This window comes from Coptis chinensis, chromosome 6 (genome assembly GCF_015680905.1).
Source record: "Coptis chinensis isolate HL-2020 chromosome 6, ASM1568090v1, whole genome shotgun sequence".
In the NCBI taxonomy this organism is placed as follows: domain Eukaryota; kingdom Viridiplantae; phylum Streptophyta; class Magnoliopsida; order Ranunculales; family Ranunculaceae; genus Coptis; species Coptis chinensis.
This window is the reverse complement of record NC_141461.1, coordinates 3853323-3874679: the sequence shown is the minus strand read 5'-3', so window position 1 is coordinate 3874679 and position 21357 is coordinate 3853323. Positions and strand designations below refer to the sequence as shown.

At 36.6% G+C, this 21357-nt stretch overlaps 2 protein-coding genes across 2 annotated transcripts; one reads left to right on the top strand and one right to left on the bottom strand.

Moving 5' to 3' along the window:
• Nucleotides 1–112: 112 nt before the first annotated feature.
• Nucleotides 113–13805, top strand: LOC147490855 (Small GTP-binding protein). The gene is given in 23 exon segments (XM_086565248.1): nucleotides 113–427; nucleotides 763–939; nucleotides 1268–1354; nucleotides 1648–1704; nucleotides 1917–1982; nucleotides 3053–3115; nucleotides 4062–4106; nucleotides 4842–4942; nucleotides 6070–6166; nucleotides 6478–6549; nucleotides 6760–6914; nucleotides 7158–7215; nucleotides 7949–8029; nucleotides 8853–8939; nucleotides 10454–10525; nucleotides 10617–10674; nucleotides 10677–10750; nucleotides 10952–11025; nucleotides 11206–11293; nucleotides 11751–11828; nucleotides 12650–12725; nucleotides 12876–12916; nucleotides 13443–13805. Coding segments are annotated over 23 exon segments (2067 nt in total). The 5' UTR covers nucleotides 113–163; the 3' UTR covers nucleotides 13539–13805.
• Nucleotides 13806–14896: 1091 nt separating this feature from the next.
• LOC147490854 (Lung seven transmembrane receptor family protein) lies at nucleotides 14897–17210 on the bottom strand. Its single transcript, XM_086565249.1, has 5 exons — nucleotides 16945–17210; nucleotides 15961–16876; nucleotides 15671–15766; nucleotides 15249–15385; nucleotides 14897–15154 (listed from the first exon to the last, which is right to left on the bottom strand). Exons 1-5 carry the CDS (start codon nucleotides 17160–17162, stop codon nucleotides 14989–14991), a joined length of 1533 nt encoding a protein of 510 aa, XP_086421375.1. The 5' UTR covers nucleotides 17163–17210; the 3' UTR covers nucleotides 14897–14988.
• Nucleotides 17211–21357: the final 4147 nt, after the last annotated feature.

Here is a 21357-nt window from a genome sequence, read left to right as displayed (position 1 = left end):
AGGTGGTCTAAAACTTTGTAATAATTAAGATATTAAAATGGGATTCGATCGATATTTCAGATACCGGGCCTTTGTTTATGTGGTTCAAAACGCGCCCGAAATTTTCTGTTAAAAGATGGATAACAAACTTGAGACTTGAGAGAGAGAGAGAGAGAGAGGGGAAATGGCGAGGGGCATTTCAGGAATAACAATCCCGCAATTAATATCAGTTAACACTCACCATCGAAACTGTTGTATAAATTCGTTATCTTGTTTTGCAACTAACTTAACTACCAGCAGTTGTAGTAGTAGTTTTAGTTTATACAATGACAAATGGAAGGGAAGAAGATATGAAAATATTGTTTGTAAAGCAGCATCAGTAGTCGGGGCTGAAGAAACTACTCAGTCTAAAGATGATATCATTGTTGGCCAATCTCGTCTTTTGAAGGTATATTTTTATTTATTTATTTTTAAAGATTATTTCTTTTATAGTTTCCAAGTTTTATTAGTTTAATTAGTGGTTTAAAGAATCGGTTTTTAGCATTGCCTCAACTAGTGAGCTGGGAAACTTTTTGAGGAAAAGAAAAATTACCCGAATAACATTACTTCAATGGAGTCAAATAGCCAATGCCCCTGGGACCCCCTTGTGTGTAAATTGAATCTTGCACCTTATTCGTCTCAAAGTTTGATTCAACGAATAAGGTGCAATTTTGAAATCTTATTATTATTCTTCACACATATCATGTTCATAAATGTAAGAGATTTTTACATGCTGAATCACAGGTTCCTATCTCTAATATCAGAAATTTCTCCATCATTGCGCATATTGACCATGGGAAGTCAACTTTAGCAGATAAGTTGCTACAGGTGACTGGTACAGTAGAGAAAAGGGAAATGAAGGAGCAGTTTCTAGATAACATGGATCTAGAGAGAGAAAGAGGTATCACCATCAAATTACAGGTTGGTATTCCCTTTGTTCATCTTATGTGCTTCATTTGGTTCTCATTTTAAAACAAGGCATTCATTGCTTTCATTCTAAAAAGAACCTAGCTGTGATAGGCTTAAGTGTTGAGTAATGTCCGAAAGCCATATTGTTCTTCTTTCACACTTTAATGTATTCTATTAGTTAAGTAAGCCACATATTCTTTCATCTGCAAGCTTTAGTATGAATTGTTGGATATAAATGGGTCTTAGCGGGTGAACCCTGAAAAGATAATTGATGGGTTTTGCATTTCATATGCGGTTTTAAATACACTATTCTCACCCATTTCTCTTCTGTTTGCTGCAGGCAGCTAGAATGCGTTATGTGAATGAAAAGCAACCTTATTGTCTGAATTTGATTGATACTCCTGGGCATGTTGATTTCTCGTATGAGGTACGTGAGTATCTGATGCTTAAATTTGTAATGAAATATTAAACCAATGGTTATATACACGACAGTTGTTCATTTTATTTGGAAGGATCTTTGAATTTGGTTGGAAATGAATTTGAATGCATGTGAAGAGACATATTCTATATTCTTCATTGGAAAATAGTAAATAACTTTTCTTCATACTTTTGCACCATAGTTTTTCGGTTATCATTGGAATCAGCTTCCCTTGCAATTATGTTTTCTTTTTGGAAAAACTTCTAGGGTACTCTTGTCTTACTATAACATTTGTTAACTAGGTTTCTCGTTCTCTTGCTGCTTGTGAAGGTGCTCTCCTTGTTGTAGATGCTTCACAGGTGCGTTTTCTTCTCGTGTCCACATATATATACATCTCACGTATTGTCAACATTTCTTGTTTCTTTTAAAATATAGGTATGAGAAATGTCAGTTAAATTTTGGACAATTTTAGGTAGTTTACTTGTTTTTACCTTATAAAGTTATAAATTGAAAGAGAAGTATTGTTATATATATATTTTCTCAAATTGTTCTTATTTTCTTCTTGATGCAGGGAGTCGAAGCACAGACATTGGCTAATGTGTATTTGGCTTTGGAAAACAATCTAGAAATCATCATTGTAGGTGCATATTTTATGCTTTTCTATCATTTTATTACGTATCTCTCAAAACTTCCGCGGAAATTTAGCTTCCAGTTTTCAGAATGTTCTCACCTAGTTTCTTACAAATGATGTAGTGGTTGTTTCTGTAGTTTGATGCTACGCAATCAAACCTTTATTTGATGTTAAAGTTATTTCCATCTTTGGAGACTCATTTTGGTGGTAGTGGGCTCTTCTGGTTCAATTGTAGTGGAACTATTGACACAACATAGCGCAATGTTAGATTATCATAGAAGTCCTTTGTTATTATGCTTCCAATTTGAAATGAAAGCTGGTTCTTTAAGTACCATATGTATTTGTAACTAAGTTACATTGACAGGGTGCATGTGTTTGTATTCAACACGTATACAAAGTGTTTGACATAGCGAAATATGAAAAATAAAAAATTAGGGTTTATCACATACGATATGTCCATGAGTTGTCGGACACGTCGTTACATGCTGACACTGATTGTTTATAAAATATGGCATATCCATGTTACATAGATTTGCAACTAAGCACTATTAATACTAAAACATATAATGCTGGCAGAAATATAAGTTGGTTCCTTTCCTTTCATTATGCTGACCAAGAATGAGAAGAGCGAGTTTGGGATCTCCAGCATGCAAGCAATACTCTTGTCTGTAGTTTCTTTTACTCACAACCAAAGGAAGGATGCGAAATGAAATCCCAATCCCTCTGTCTGCATGTTCCAAAGGCCCATTTATATGATTAGATGTTACCGGCTTCCACGTGAAGGAAAATTTTCAGTTTTTCTTGTTATTATATCAAATCCTGAAAAGTGTACACCCTGAGTTAGTTTTTGTATACCGAGATACGGTTAAGTAATCATTATTTATACCTGGTCTGATCTGTCATAAGAAGTTCTGTGGTAATTCTTTAGTATGACATCATCATATTTGGCTTCATTGCCCACTCTCTCACGCCTAGCATCATATTTATAATGCTTCTTGCTATTTACAAGTTTCTATTCTTATGAGAAGTATGTATTTAAAGCTATGATAATTTGATGATATTTGTCATTATTACAGGTTCTTAACAAAATAGACCTTCCAGGCGCTGAACCAGATCGGGTTTCACAAGAGATAGAAGAGGTTGGTATGCTAACAGTCACTGCAATACCAAAAAAATGGTTTTTAGTCCATCTGACCCCCATTTTGTTAATTGATAACTCAGATTCTGGTAAATTTAATGCAATTGATTCAAGATTTTTGAAGCAACTTTATATATGCCCTACACAATAAATGTTTGTTACTCTTGAATCTTGATCATATATATATATATATATATATATATATATATATATATATATATATATATATATATATATATATATATATATATATTGGCAAGCCTGTTTAAATGAGATCAGTAACTCTTTGATGCTAGCGGGGTTCGAGCCCCAGACCTCTGGTATCATCACCCAAAGGTTTTACCGACTTTGCTAGTCGGCACCTGCAATCTTAAAATGTGTGGGCAAGCCTGTTTTTAAAGAGATCAATAACTCAATGGTGTGTAGCGGGGTTCGAACCCCAGACCTCTAGTATCATCACCTAAAGGTTTTACCAACTAAGTTAGAAGGCACTTACAATCTTAATGTGTGGGCAAGCCTGTTTTTAAAGAGATCAGTAACTCAATAGTGTGTAGCAAGGTTCGAACCCAATCTTGACCATATATCAATCTCTTACCTTACAATACTGCATTCCCTCCTATGTTGGCCTCCATTTTCCTGAAATGGCGTAGTTTTGGCCTATGTTGGCCTCCATTCTGTTTATTAGTGACAGAAGCGATGTTACTTTCATTGAACATATCTATAATCCTAAAGCAAAGAGGTGGCGGGGAGAATATTTCCCCTACCTAAAATTTGTATCTATGCTTTTTCGTTGCCAAACCACTTACTTTTACCTTCTTGCATTGAGATGATGCGGTAGATTTTTAACCTTCCAGTTTTGATCTTAATTGCATAAAGAAATAGTTTGAAACATTGTAGGTTTCCCCCTCTCAATACAATTGTACATTTACACAGGGTCTTCTTTGCAGCTTATTGGCTTGGATTGTAGTGAGGCCATTTACTGCTCAGCTAAGGTTAGTTGGATTAGATTTGATTTCTTATGCAGACAGTACGTTGATGTTGACAGTTGATAAAGTCCCATCCTTCAATTAAAGATTTTCATATGAAAAGGTGTTCTGTGTATTATCAACCGTGTTTTTTGTCAAATATTGTTTTTTTCCATTGATCACTGGCATCTGGACCAATACTTTGATGTTCATATGAAACCTTACATGGACATGCCATAATGTAAGTAGGGGTGAAGGTGTCTATAAGTCAGGGGTTCTTAAGTTTTTCCTATTGTGAATGCTAGAGCTCCCCCTACTTTTTGTAGGACATTAAGGTAAAAGTAAAGTTCATTCATTGTTAATCTCAAACTTTCTTCTTACGCCTTCGGCAGCAATTGTTGTGTATAAGATCCTTTTGTAGACAGTTTTCTGCTGTTGTGGGAAATTCCTAAGAATTAATGTGTGTTGAGGGCTTGAGGTGGAGTTGTTCTAAGAACAATTTCCTAGTTAAAGTGTTTTTTTTTCCTTTCTTCCGCCCCACTTTGGATCCCAGAATGCACCTTTCATATTTCCTTGTTGACCGTGGTTCACATCTGTCAATGTGTAACAACTAACAAGCGATAATAAATTTATTTTCTGGCTCTTGAATGGAGTGTGTAAAAACTCAATGAGCAATTTTGTACTAGCCTTTGACTTGACGTGAGATATAAAAATCATAAAAACTTATCGTGATTTTGTTGTGTCGTTTTCTTTGTTTTGCAGGAGGGAATAGGTATAAATGAAATCCTAGATGCCATTGTTAAAAAGGTTCCACCACCCCCTGATACGGCTGATAATCCTCTAAGGGCTCTGATATTCGATAGGTAATGTCAGTATATTAACTTTAGTTCTTTGATGTTGGCAGAGTTTCTTTTCTCTTTTCTGCTGCATTCTTTGATATTTTGTTTTATAATTATTTCTGTTTGGTTCCTTGTAGTGCTATCTATCATGAGCCAAACACTAAGATTATAAGATAGCACTTGTTTATAGCATTTTTGTCAGTATTATACACAGATATTGAAGGTGGAGACCAAGTTTCCATCAGTTTAATAACACTCTTTTGTCATTTTTTAAGTTCATAATGGAATCCACGTGTTTCATGCAAGTCTTTTTCAAACTTATGTTAAACTATAAAAATCCCTGGTTATGTTCACAAACTTGGCAAATGTACATTTTTCACCTGGTTCGTATTCCCAACTTCTGTTAGTATTACTGCTGGAGTTCTTTCACTGGACTGCAACCTAGTTTTTTTTTTCGATCAATAAAATCCATTTCATTTCATTAAACATAGAAGGTTACATAACTTACATAATAAAACGTATGAGTCTCAAGTATCAAGGAGCTACTAGACCATTCAAATGTGAGCACCTCATACTAAAGAGTGTTCCAATTGCATATAATATCAGTAATAACACCTTAATTGGCGGGCAGGCACAAGCCCAATCAGACAAAGTCTCTATGACCTCCTCCACAATCTTGTGTATGGTCATCTTCTTTTGTTTGAAGGTCCTCAAGTTCCTCTCCTTCCAAAGTGTCCATACAATTGCATCCTAGTTATGTCAGGTGAATTCAAGATTTATAGGTACCTTTGTTTTGTGTCTTTAGTGAATACTTGGAATTCCTTCTAGACTTGTTGGATTTAAACATTCTTAAGCATATATCTTGAAGTTCTGTTTTGGTTTGCGCCAATGAAGTCCACCTAGTCGTTTTACATAATTTACTGTGAGAGTATTAGCACAAAGAAAGGAGACGATTCAGAGTTTAGATATATTGTCTGCTAACTCCTTTAAAGTTCGCACTTTGCACTAGTCTTCATGTTGACATTAATCCTTTTTTTTCCTCATTATTTGCGAGGTCCAGCTATTCTGAGTATAGCCCTTTTGGATCTATATGCAGCACAATTCTCTTTACTATAGTATTTCTCTTAGCAGTTTGGTTCTATTTTTTGCAGTTACTATGACCCATACAGAGGTGTTATTGTATATTTCCGTGTCATTGATGGGACTATAAGGAAAGGTGACAGAATTTACTTCATGGCTAGTGGCAAGGTACACTCTCCTTGCATTTTACTTGAACTGGAGTTAGTATGAACAATTCTTTGTTTCATTTGTTGACTCCTTATCCAAAGAAGAAAACAAAAAATAAAAGATCTTTCTGTTCACATTATGGAAATTTAGTAGACCTTGAGTTGCACTGTAATGGTTAAAATGAAGACACAATCTCTCCCATCATTCTCTTTCTACTTACCCAAAAAACAAACTAGATGTGAAATTTCAATGTACTTTTTTTGGCAATCCCTTTAGGTTCTTTTGGTATTGTTTTTTGTTGACATTATTATCATTTTACTAGTGAATCTCAGGATTATTATGCCGATGAAATTGGTGTTTTATCGCCCAATCAGTTGCAAGTAGATGAACTGTATGCCGGTGAGGTAAAAATAACATTCGAAGTTTTTGTTTTTTGTCCTTATCTTCATGGTTCCTACATTTTATATATTAAGTGGTCTGATTACTATGCTCAAATTCGAAGCATGTTTCAATTATTGCCCTTATTAAGCTTATCTTCATGCTGATTATTATGCTTTTCTCATTTTCCAAGCTTACCTTATCTTACTTTTTGAGTTTTTCCCATTCCTATTCAGGTTGGCTATCTTTCAGCTTCTATACGATCAGTAGCTGATGCTAGAGTTGGTGACACTATTACCCAGTATGGCAGAAAGGCAGTTCAGTCCTTGCCTGGATATAAAGAGGCCACTCCAATGGTGTTTTGTGGCTTGTTTCCCGTGGATGCAGATCAGTAATAATCTTTTCCTTGTTAGTAACGACCTAAAAGTTTATGTAGAAGAAGAAGAAGAACAACAGCAATAGCAGCAGTAATAAGAATAATAGTACTGATAGTAGTAGCAGTCAAAATAGTAATGATTACTATTATCATCATTATTTTAATTGTTGTTGCTATTGTTATTGGGATTCGTCATCTCTACCATCACCATCACTCGTTGAACTCATACCATCAAATTTGATCAATTGTATTTGATAGGTTTGCCGAGTTGCGGGATGCGTTGGAGAAGCTCCAGCTTAATGATGCAGCACTAAAGGTGATTTACCATAGAACAGATGTTTTGTTTTTGATCCATAAAAGCTGTATTTCATTCCCAATAAGAAGTGTTACAAACAAGATAGTTAGCATTCAACATGGAACTAAGAATAGCTAACTACTAAAATATCTGTTCTAAGAGTAGATAGAACAGCTTTTCACAAGTCTTCCTTCAGTATTTGAAATCGAAAGCAAATGCTTTTTATATTTCATTTATGCTCTAACAAGAGCAAGAGAAATGGGGTTGTTTTTGTTAGTTAGAACTTTACCAGGAAACATTCTGTATGACATCCTCAGAAACCCTCGTTGTGGCGGTCCAACCCATACTGTCATGCCGATAAGATCCCCACTAAATCACCAAGGCAAACAGCCGAACAGCCGAACCCCATCATTGCTTGGTTGTCCCAGAAGGCCTCGACATTAGTATGAGATTTATCATTGGCCATATATTCAGGATGTAGGACAACTTCCTTACTTTGTGATACCTTCCTTACTGATGTGGGACCAAACCCCCATGGGGTATAACACTCATCCTTGCTTTTGTGATAGCCTTACATATTTGCCATATGTGTTTCTTTAGCACATTCGTTTTGGTTAGCCTGCAATAAATTAGCATATTGAGTACATTTATTTGTTTTATCAGTTGGACTAACGGTGTTTGATACTACTGTGTCAATAAACATTTTCTGTTTTGGCATTAACAAATGTTTTATTTATTTTTTTGTTTTTTGTAGTTTGAACCTGAGACTTCAAGTGCAATGGGTTTTGGCTTTCGATGTGGATTTTTGGGGCTTCTCCATATGGAAATTGTTCAGGTATATTTAGTTCTCACTATTCCTTTATATCCCATAGGCAGTCCTAATTTGGCAATATAACATGCTCATCACCAACCTAAGACTAATATTTCACTATTTGGGAATGGTCTTTTTCTAATTGTTGAAGTTTCATAAAGGTGATCTGGTAACTGCGAACTACACCTTGCCAGTGAAAACAAGATCTACTGACTTTGTGGCTAGTAAACTACCTACAATATCCAGTAGTAGGCTGTTTAAGAGTCTAGTAAGTGTTAATACAGTATTATGAACATTCTGTCAAAGACACACTATGAACACTACTGCTTTCACCACAATATGTCGTGGGCCTGATACTTTGCATCTGCATTTAAGGGAAAATCGTTTTGAGGAAGGTGTAGATATTGGATACGTTCATGTATTGATGTAATAACCAATTACACATTGACGTAATAACCAATTACATAAGAAAGATCTCAGCATTTAAGGGCAAAAGTTTTGAGGAAGTTGTACATATTGGATATGTTCATGTATTGATGTAATAACCAATTACATAAGAAAGATCTCAAAGTGTAATCTACCTTTGAAAGTAAGTTCCAAGTATTAAAATTGTCATAGACACGTAGTATGCCTTTTGTAAAACTGGCCTGCAACTAATATACAATATATGCTTCGTAAGCATTATTAAAAGGTCTAATATCTATTGTCTCTGTAATTTCTCTTTATGTGTTTTATACTTCTATACTCTGCAAATTACTAAATGTCCGTTAGTTAACATGCAATTTTGTAATGTGTGCTGTTTCTTGGGAATCTCACCAACTTTTCTCTAAATGATTTCTATTTTCAGGAAAGGCTTGAGAGGGAGTACAACTTGAATCTGATAACTACTGCTCCAAGTGTTGTATACCAAGTGAATTGTGTGAATGGTGATACTGTAATTTCTGCTCAATCCTAAACACACTTCTACCATCGTTTCATATCTTAAATTGAAGTATTTATAGATTATTTCGTTCCTCCTGTTTGCTCTCTTTTCTTAAGAAATGCTTTGCCTGTTATTAGTCTCTGGGATTTGTTAATTGTGTTTTCTGAAATTAGAACATTGAATACATCAAGTGGCATGATTTAGCTTCATATTAGAGCATTCCCAATGCAAGCAACAAGTTTTCACCTCCACGTAGGACAATTTCCTCTCTTGGCTACCTTTATGGTGAAAAGCTACGAGGGGTTGCCCAATGCAGAGGTGGTTTTAAAACGTATTCAGTCTAAATGTAAAAAATGAAAAAATATCGAAAAAAAACGTTGGACGGAATGAAACATCCCGTCCGAAAAAAAAAAAAAACAAAAAAAAAAAAAAGTTGAAAAAACTCGCAGGACGGAATAAAAAAAAGAAAAAAAAAATTGAAAATAGATGCAAGACGGAATAAAAGGTCCCGTCCGAAGTTCATAACTCAGCAGCTATCTCCGTAGCAGGTGCTACCCTCATTGTCACTGAGTTACAAGCTACCAGATTTGTCACCCTTGCATTAGGCAAGGGTTTTTGGCTCCATAAGGGTGACAAATCCCTATTTCCCCTCATAGTGACTTGCATTGGGAATGCTCTTATGGTCATTATTCTGTAGGCATATGTACTTATTTGGGCACTTTGCATGAGCATAAAAGATTTAAAATAACAACCATTTCAATTAATCTTATTACAAGAGAAGGCATTTCTTGCACTATAGCAAAAAGAAAAAGAACATTAATATGAAAGAAAAATACTATACATGAATATGGTTATTTTAGTTTTGACAAACTATTTAATCAACCGTATTCTTCCAGTTTCTCTGATCAACTGTACTTGCTGGTTAGCTGTAGCTAGTGGGAGGTAGTTATTTTCCTTCCTAGTTGATTTAATATGTATGTCGAGCAAGTAATTGGTGAAAAGTGATTATCATTCAAAAGAGCATTATAGACATACCCCCTCCCCGGTTGGATCTTGGATTGGGTGGGTGGGTAGTCTAGAAATTTTATTGAAACACTCATCTTAAAGCTAAAAAAGAAAAGCAAAATTCAATTTACTTCTCATCAGATTGGAGATCGCAATATATGGAAGATGTTCATTAGATTTCCAAACTCATTGTTAGATATAAATTTTATGAAGCTAAAACAATTGTTTTGAAAAATCTGTTTCCCTCAGTCAAACTGTGGAAAGGTCTCGAGAGCTCCTTTTTTTGCCTAAGGTCAAGTTTTATGGTTTTCACTTATATGCAACAATGCTTCAGTATATTATTTATGTTTCTTTTGGCAGTCTTTAAGAATATTATCATTTTGATATTTGGCCTAACCCGATCATGGCTTCCAAGCTCCCTCGGAGATTCTCATTCCAATTACCATTCTGTGTTCAGTACAGAGATCATACTACTACTGAGTACTGATAACTGATATTGGATAACTATGTGCTTAAATTAGGTTGAGTGCTCAAATCCATCAGCGCTTCCTGAACCTGGGAGGAGGAAGTCCATTGAGGAGCCTTATGTCAAGGTTCTTTTTCTCTTTTAAGATATTTTTCTGTCATTTCTCCGCGTCTGTTTGACTGACTGACATTTTTCTGTTTACAAACCAAATTTTGTAGATTGAATTGCTCACTCCAAAAGAATATATTGGTTCTCTCATGGAGCTTACTCAAGATCGAAGGGTGAATTTAAAGAAATGAAATATGTGACTGAGAATAGAGCGTCAATCACATATGAATTACCACTAGCCGAGGTAGTCTTCCATATTGCAATTTATTTGTAATTTTTATTTGATTTTTCAATGCTTCGAGTTGTCAAACCTCCATCTGTTGAAAGTGTACATTTTTCTCCTTTTTGACTCATTCTAAATTGTCTTATGAGATAAACATCACATCAGCTTTATTTACATAATATGTTTGACTTGCATCTTCACATTCTTGAGCTCATCGTGCAGATGGTGGGGGACTTTTTTGATCAGCTGAAGTCTAGAAGTAAGGGATATGCAAGCATGGAATACTCATTTGTTGGGTAGAGACTCTTTTATACATTCCCTCTTTGTCTATCAATGAAGAAATGCGTAAAAAACTAATTATGTCCAATCATATAAATCTATTTAGTTTATCACATGCGTGCATAATCCATTATTGTCTCCCACCATCTCTTGTAGCACATTCTGATTATTGATAATCTGTCTTCCCTGACTGCCAGGTATAGGGAAAGTGACTTGGTTAAACTTGACATTCAAATCAATGGTGATCGTGTTGATCCATTGGCGACCATTGTCCACAAGGATAAGGTGATTGAGAGAAAGTGAATTATTTGAATTATCATTATAGGATTTGTGTAATGCAGGAAGAGAAAAAAAAATAGTTCTGTTGTATCATCTTAGAATGCTTAGAAATAACCATGAGCATAAGCAAATATTTATAAGTGGAACTGAAGCCACCAAAACTATTGGTTAACTCCGTCTTTTTATGCTCAAAAGACTTTTGAGTTTTGATCCAGTAGACTGCTACATACCATTTAGAATTATGAACTCTCAAACGTGTTTATTGCTTATATCATCTGAAACCAGTCTTAATTCTCAATAATCTTGTTTTAGTTGATCTAGAATATGAAATGTCTAGCCACAGGAAAACTGCCGATTTAAGTATCCAGACTGAAGCTTCAATTGTTAACCTCTTTTGGAGGGAAAAATTGGTGTCTGACATTTTTCAATGAAATAAATGCATGTCAATGATGCACCTTTGCAGGCTTACGCTGTAGGGAGAGCTTTAACTCAAAAACTGAAGGAGCTTATACCACGTCAAATGTTTAAAGTGCCCATCCAAGTAAGAATCATTTCATTCATTATTGTTTATTCTTAGAATGCAGAGAACCATAAAATGAGTATCAGCAGTAAAATCATTACTATCATTAATCTCTATGATTTATAAAATTGGTTTTTGAAAAATGCCTAAACGGGGCTTATGTCAATCAATGAACCACATGCTAATGTTACTAACTCTAGGAGCATGCTATTATTAAAATAGAAAGGAAAAATTAAAGCATGTACGTTTATTTGTTCAATTAGGAAGTTAATACTGATTCTTTGCAAACTTTTGCTTCCGTTGCAAGAGATCCAAATTATTCTAGAATATCCGGAGATTGCATGGCATGTAGAATTGATTTATTGTCGAACCCATGTTCTTATGTTGAATTTAGTCAAGGATCGATTGGATTATAACTTTATCTGCTGTATTCGATTTTTTAACCTTCTATACTTAAAAAAGAGAAAGAAATACAAAGGTTCATCAATATGCAATTTATATACCTAACATATGGTAATATATTCAACTAGTGATATTTCAAGGCATTATGTAGGCAAATTGGATATCCTTGAGATCAACAGAAACCTAAGATATTACATGACTCAATTATTTATATAATAGTCGAATTGACTTATTATTGCACACACCTCCAAATGGCGCGTTTAATATACTTTGACCACAATGTCATTGTACTTCATTTTGATTTTTCTCCTATTGCTTCTTTTCTCAATTTGTCTGGAGGTTCTTGCGTGGAGGTTTTGATAGGATTTCATGAATGTATACTGTTTTGTCCGTAAGCTTGTGTCTGATCTACAAGAGCACGTGTATATTGTCCATGGCAGGCAACGATAGGAGCCAAGGTGATTGCTAGCGAAGCTTTATCAGCAATTAGGAAGGATGTCTTATCAAAATGCTATGGTAAGATAAATCCTTTTGCAATGTTCAGTGGTCACTCTGGCCAATATGTGTGCTTCAAACGTACCCCTGGAGTGTGATTAGGTTTATGGTCGTTATTATCTCAGGTGAAGAGATTATTTAGGATGTGAACTAATTTTATATTCTTTTTAGGTGGTGACATCACTAGGAAGAAGAAATTACTGAAGAAACAGGTACTTAACTTTCATCCTTCGTCATAATGTTCTTTACAGAAGTTTGCTCTTATAGATGTGGAAATGTTTTAGGATGTGGAAATGTTTTAGGAGATTGGGAGTAAATATTTACCATTGAGCTTTTACAAGTGCATCTATTCTAAGATGCTGAACATATGTGAACCTAGAAATTATGTGGAATCCTTGGCATATCAATATCCAATCTTTGGGCCATGACTGGAATCTTTTAGGAGAATTAAGAGTTTTTTAGTAGAGCGTAATATGCACCCAACATTGTAAAATCCACCAAGTTTACAGGTATACAAGGGTTCTATGGATAATACCATAGTTCATACCTGCTCGCTCATGCAAGGGTACCCTATCTTTTCTGCTGAAGTGAGGGCACCCTCTCTGAATCCTTGGTTTAGATAATGGATTTATTCAATATAGAAAGAAAGACGAAAATGCTGCTTAGTGCTTATAGTGGCTTAGCCTAGATATATTCTCACTTTATGTGCTACGCATTTCTTTTTATTAATGTGATCAGGCTGAAGGGAAGAAAAGAATGAAGGCAATTGGTAAAGTTGATGTACCCCAAGAAGCTTTCATGGCTGTCTTGAAATTGGAAAAGGAAGTATTGTAAGCATACATTCTCACATTGGGAGAAACAAAAGCCTTCATGGCTGTCTTGAAATTGAAAAAGGAAGTGTTGTAAGCATACATTCTCATTCTATACAAAAATTGTGCAAGTACAATAAAGAGTGATATATGGGTGGAAAAAACAAAACTTGATAGCTGAGAAATTGAGAATGTGTTGCTGTTGCTCCAACTTCGTCTCTCCAGAATGTAGTGATTTTGTTTAATTTTTTGACACTGGCGTTCATCCATAATGAATGTGCTGAATTATCAATGTTGTGATGGTTTCAATCCTATTCCATTGGACTAAATACATACTAACAGTATGTCACTGCTGCAATGTCTTTTAGGTTTTAGGTCTCCTATCGTATTGTTTTTCACTGATTGGAGACTCAGAATGAAAACTTGATGCTGATGATATATACATGTTTATGATGATGTGCACCCAATAGTTTTGCAAATTGAAATCTTACTGAAACTATTTGACTGGCCAACTCTAATCTTGTCTGGCCGAGCCACTTTTGGAGCAAACTTCTGTCAATGACAGGATATCCACATTCTGCCATACTGAATTGAGAGCTAAAACAGTACTTAGTCAATCATTATGGGGAAAAAAATATCTTTAAATATTGGAACAGCTTATACAACTCATGGCTGGCATTAAGATTGTGTGCGTGCTTATCCCAAATTCCCAATTTCACGAAGCACTCCTTCACCCTAGATGGATGTTCAATATGTGGGTGGGGCAATTTGCTCTTACTAACATAACCCTGCCGATTCTGTCGTCACCCATCTTTTCCACGCAGTTCCTCCTTTTGCCGTTTGCTTTACTTTACATCTGATCCCATTAAGTTTAGGCGTTGGCTTGGACGACTGCCAAGCAAATATTATTCATCAGTGATTTTAATCTTCATATCTGGACTTGTCACCTCTCTAATTTTAATCAGCAAAACATATTGTCGCGTTGGTAAACATTGAAAATTTAGTATTTGCAGTTGATGTGGTAAACAGCATCAGTGGATTGTCGAAAACAAAAGAGAAAAGATAAGCAACATCAGTGGCTTCAGTGCTTCAAACTTTAAATCTGGCCTTGGGAGCATTGTACATAGGCACATTAACTGTGAACGCGTCAAAAGAGGAAGCAAGAATTTGACTCGACCTTACTGGTCCTGTTCGACACAGAAATGTTTGATTGGCCTAATTTTTCCAACTATTCTGGAATCTGTTAACTTGAGCTTTCACCAGATAGGATAAGCCTTTTAGAGTGAAATTGGCTCTAAATAGTACTGACCATTGAAAAACTTAAACATAAATGGGATTACGGGATCTTGTGACAACTCAAATGTAATAACTGAAGACACAAAATTCAATCAAAACCTTCTAAATTACTAAATCTGTTGTTTGAGCAAGTGCTTCTTACAATACATTCTTACAATCTCTACAAGGATTCTTGGCGGTCATTGTCTTTTTCCATCACCAGTGTCGTCTTCCAGATCAAGAACGATGTTTCCAACATTCTTCTCTTGCTTAACTAAACTGACATCTCCTTCTGGTGGCCCTCTAGTTAAAGATTGAGCTTCTTCCTCCTCAAAATCTTCCTCAGCTTCTTCCGAGTAGGCATATCTGATTGGCAAACACAAATATTAGTTATGAGAAATTAATACCTAGGACCCATGTCTTTTGACCATTCTGCATAACAAAAATCAAATGAACGCACCGTTGAGAACTCTGAGAAGGGGCCCAAAGATAGCAGATAACACAGAGCAATAAAAAAGCAAGAACATCCCAGAAAGCAGTGATGATCCATGCACTTTGCCACCGTTCGCTGAAGGGATCTGTTGCTTTGAAGTATACCTACAGGTGTGAAGTCCTCTCTTAGGAAAACCAGAGACTTTAAGACAAGAATTATATATGGTTGTAGGGACAACATCGTGTTCATAACTAGGAGATGATAACCTAAGATTTTCTCTAACAGTCTTGACAGATAATGTGACCTCATTACAAGAAGTCTACGTAAAAAAGCATATCCCAAGTGAGAAGAAATTACGCGTTTTTTTTTATATAATTTTTCAACACATAAATAACAGCATTTGAAGCAATAACAACTTCACTGAACTCTTCCAAAGTGAAGAAACATACCTCATAGCCAATCCAAACAACTGAAGCAATAACAGCAATTGCTAATGCATTTGAAAATTTCCTATAGATATCCAACTTCACTGAACTCCTCTTCGCCTGTGAAATAGTAATTCAATGTAAGGGAACACTTAATAAAAGTAAAACCGAGAGGCATATAACATACCGGAAGGAGATCATAAATAACAACGTTGAACAACTACTAGGCATTCCTTAAGCTGATAGCTTTTGAAGCAGATTATATAGTCGCTATTCAATTATTATTCTATTCAATTCATAAGTATTTTAGATACCTGTAGCTGTTCAAGCGTCTTAGAAAGAGAAGTGAAAATCCATAGTATCAGAAATGCATCCAGGAATGCATCTGGAAGAACCAAGAAGAGTCTTGCTTTCCCCGATATATCATTGATGGTTCCTACATTCTCAGCAATATCCAATAACTCAGACGCCAAGAAGTAGGTTACCCCCAGGAGAAGCACTTTCGAGGTAAGGCCGCCAAGAGTAGGTCGTACAACACCATACCCCATGGAAACAGAAAGTATAAGAAGCCTAGAAACAGTTTTCCTCACAGCACCAACTGTGACAACCCAAGTCGTGATTCCAACCGGCCTTGTCCCCATAATATTAAACCGTGAATACTCAAACCACCAAAGCGTCATTTCAAACAAACCAAGAGCAATAACAAGAGCAACACAGTTCTGTATTTGCAATATATCTTTCCGAAACCTAACATACTGAGAAAACCAAATAACACTAAGCACCAAATACGCAAGCGACATAATTGCATAAAAGTTCATTAACGGTGCCATCCTCCCAGGTAAATAACCATCAGGATTCTTCCACAATGTCTTTCCACTCATCACAAGTCCCCTTAAACCAGGATCACACGACACGAAAAACAAATTATACATCCCAGTCTTTGTAATAACAACCTCTGTTGCTTCCATAACAGTTGTCCTATCATTCCCACTGAAGTGTGTATTCAACACAATAGGCCACTTAACATTAGTAGCAGAAGGCCTTCTAATAATTTCACCTTGCTTACAACCTTCAAGTTTAGCAAGATCAGGTGTACAACATATAGACCTTTGTCCACCATAAGCAGACCCACCAATATTATCCCTATCAGCAGCTTCAAATATAAATGCTTGTATTAGCGAATGCTTTTCAGCTGCTTCCTCATTTCTCCAAAATGTAATGTTCTCAAACCTACAGATCTTGAATACATCAGTTAAAAATGTGGAAATAGAGGAAAATAAATATGCATATATAAATACCTGATGAAAGAACGTGTTTCATCAGATCCAGAAGATGAGACAATGCCTTCACTACCACCGGATAAAAGAAAAGAGTTTCCGACTTCTTTAAATGAGTCATGGTCGTAGAAATGGATTGAGCATTTTACTTGTTTTATATCTGATGAAAAAACTAGGAGAAGAACAAGTGAGAGAATAATAATATTATATCTTTTTTTATGGATCAACCCGAAATCCATGGAGAAGAAGAAGGTGTGTTTTTCGACTGACGAGTTGGTGAGTGTGTGTCATTTAATATAGATAGATGTGTCAACCGACAGTCTATGTCCAAATTCCGTTTGAAATCTCGTGAATTTCTGATTTATTACACCCCAATAAGTCTCGGCTAATTTATGGGCCCTAATTCACACAAGTTTTCGGTTTCTCAGTGGATGATATACACTATGTAGCATACCATTTTCTAGATGATACATATTATATAGCATCATGTTGAGCCCCATTATCACTTGATTTTCACAATTCTTAATGAAAGTTTTGGTCTGCCAAAGTAAGGATGATACATAATTAATATGTAGCATACTATTTTCTGTATGATACATACTATATAGCATCCTGTTGAGCCTCATTATCATTTGGTTCTTACCATTCTTACTAGAAGTTTTGGTCTGCCAAAATAAGGATGATACATACTATGTAGCATACAATTTTCTGAATGATACATACTACATAACATCCTGTTGAGCCCCATTATCATTTGGTTCTCACCATTCTTACTAGAAGTTTTGGTCTGCTAAAGTAAGAATGATACATAATATATAGCATACCAAAGTATGTATCATCTTTACTTTGGCACGTGGTTAAACACTTGAGGTCCCCGTTAAACAAATTTGACGGATTGGGATGGAAGATAGACGGAGATACTAAATTGAACCAAATTAAGAGTTCGTGGTACTAATAGGCGAGAAACAAAGTACATGTACCATTTAGGGAAAAAAATGATAGTATGTGGTACTAAATAGTCATAAACTCAAACTGATCGAAGTCCACATGAAGCAATCTCTAACAGTTTTCTGACAGATTACAATTTTTGACATATTAGTAGATTATTACACATTCTGACATATTCTACCATTTACAGAGCACTTAACATTCTAACAAATTGATACAATTTACATAGCACTTAACATATTCTGACATATTAATACTATCTACACAGCACTTAACAAAAACTAGTTAATACCATTTCTGACATATTCTAATACATTATGCAATTTCTAACAGTATATATACATACACAAAATAAATATTAAAGCAAAAAAATATTGTTAGTACAAAGATAGTTACGAAAAGTCTAAATCCATAACATTTTTTGGGGGCCCTTTTATACCACTTCACGATCCTTGGTCCCATTATAGTTGCCCAATCCCAAGCTTCTATCCATGCAAATGACTCCCATCCTGGAGCAAGTGGTGGAATAGGACTATCATCTTCAAGCACGAGTTTCACAAAATGTGTGCCTCCTCCAATGTGGCCTGTTTCGACCCCCACCTACGTGGCAAACGTCTATTAGTAGGGGTTTCTATTTTATTCATTTAATCAACAGGGCTAAAGCCCAATTTACAATACCATGGATCAATGTACATGCTTATTAACTCGTGTCTAAGGCTGAACCTTAGCCACATGGCTTGCCACTAATGTACATTGATTTATGTCAAGATTCATTTCTTATCAAAGAGATAATTATCGGTTAGCTATTATATTCTATCACAATTACTCAAGCAACAAGATTACTTGAGCTACAAGGACTCTCTACTCTACCTATATAAATACCACATTATTTTTCATAAGGAACTACGTTGAAACTTGATCCCTAGAGAATAGATCTTGGGTAATGCGTGAGGCCCATTATTTGGTTCGGGTTCATCTCCCTCAACATCAAATTCCTCTGTTTCTTAGTGCGTTCTTTACCATTGCTCTCGTTGTGTTGAAGTAGTTTACTGCCGAAACATAATTGGCGCCGTCTGTGGAGAATTTAGAATTCATTATCACGTGAAACAATCAAGATGGTAAGCACAAGAAGTAGACCAAATAGTCAACATATTCCTCCTGCTAATAGGAATTGCAACCCTCGAAATTCAAATCGGCCAATGCAAGAACCGTTGAACAATCAAATTGCTCCTAGTGGTAAGATCAATTCTTAACATCCAACCGTAGCAGCGCCACCGCCACCACCACCGCCTCCGCTACCGCCACTCCTAATACGGTTGAGCGTGAGTTACGACAAGTCAAAAATTTAAAATATGAACTTGAGAAGGAAGTCGCAAAAGAGGCAAAGGCGGTGGGACGAGGCTCGCAAATTCAACAACATCGGCGACCACGAAGGGGCCTTGAGCCATTCCATTAGTATGGGACCGGACCGCTTGAAGATCCACTTCATCGCCCTCAACAACGTGTTATTTCTCAAACACAATCAACCGGTGCACACTCTAAAGAGTAATGACCCTATTACCCGTGATTTATGGGAGAATCGGATTGGCGAGATAACTACTACCCTAGACATGTCCAATCTCAAATGGAAGATTTACCTCGAGAAGCAATTTCGGGAAGACCGCCATCCGAGATATGTCCGACATGACCGGGAGGCGGGTATCCCGCATAAGAGCAACAAAACATGGAGAAGTGGTATAATTATACCCGACACCCGGCCAAGGGTGACTACCGCCTAGACAAGCCGGGTTACTGGGATAGACAAAACAATCACCGGCCGGAGTTGATCGTGTGTACCACCAAAGATCTCTAACTCCAATAAGAGATAATGGAAGGTATCCTTCTCCACATGGGCACGACCAAAGCGCCCAAATTATTCGAGCCAATACTTTAACTCTAACGGCAACAACAAATTGAAAGAGTTGATTGCAAAAGAACTTAACGATAGAGTCAAGGGATGTAAGAATGAAAAACTTGGCGATCAATGATGGCGTTTGATAAGTTTTAAAACCGACATTCGGGAAGCTTACCACCATCCCGACTTCAAACAACCCGATTTTGAACTTTATGATGAGTTGGAAGGAGATCCCGGCTTGCATGTTCTATCGTTCAAAAATAAGTTGGTGTTATGGGGTGGAGATGATCCGCCATATGTAAGCTCTTTCCATCAACTCTAAAGGGAGAAGCATTACCGGTTTAGTGAGTTTCCTTCAAGATCAATTCACCAATACAATAAACTAGAAAATCGGTTTGTTAATCGTTTCCGCCACAATTGCAAGGCGCCAAAGGATGTCGACTCACTTTTGAACATCAAGCAACAACGTGGCGAAAAGTTACGTGCTTTTTGTTACTAGGTTTTGGCGGCGCAAAGAAGCGCCGGCCGCCGCTACATGGCTTGGCGGTACAAACGCCCGAAGAAGGCATCGCGGAAGAAAGTATAAGGAAAAACTTCATCCCAGTTGGACCGACTGGCGGGAAGGCCGACCTCGCAGATTTCGCGGAAAATCGCCATCCTAGACGAGTCCGGCCCGCGGGGGAAAAGGCATCACGGAAGAAAGTATAAGGAAAAACTTCATCCCAGACTGGACCGACTTGACAGGGAAGGCCAACCTCGCAGATTTGCAGAAAATCGCCATCCTAGACGGGGAAAAAAGGCGTCATGGAAGAAAGTATAATGAAAACATTCATCCTAGACTGGACCGACCGACGGGGAAGGCCGACCTCGCAGATTTGAGAAAAATCGCCATCCCGCATCCAGGCCACCAGGGGATAAAGGTGTCCTGAAATAACTAGAGGAAAGACCACAATCCCGGACAAACTACCGGCCCTAGATAGGTTGGTTACACGCATAAAGAAAAGACAATCTCGGTCGGACCGAAAGTGTGTACCGCCTAAAATCTCTAACTCTCTTGTAAGAGGTAATGGCGGGTGCCATCTTCCACATAGGCTCAACCGGGGCGTCATGCATTTTAAATCTTAAGGTGAAATAGATTTTACTCTTCAATACAATTTTTTCCGATATGCTGGGAAAAATAATGGAGGCTTATATCGATAATATAGTCGTTAAATCGAAGGATAATGAGACTTTAAAGAGGGCGACAACTTCGAACATTGATTGTGAGATGGCATTGCAACAACTGAAGAAATACTTGGCCAGTCCTCCTATATTGACAAGTCCTTCAACGGGTCAACCTAGTGGTATATACCTGGCAGCTACAACTCAAGCTGTTAGTGATGTTCTTTTCATTGATGATGGTAGACCCGTCTTTTTTTTATCAGAATCAAGTAGATTAGCTGAATGGGAAAGTTATCTTAATGCATATAGCATTGTCTTTGAAAGTCGTACTACTGAAAAAGGACATGCTCTGGCTTCTTTGGTAGCTGATTTTCCGATTGATGATTCTCCTATTAACGATTTTTTGTGCCAAGAAGAATCTATGGAAGACA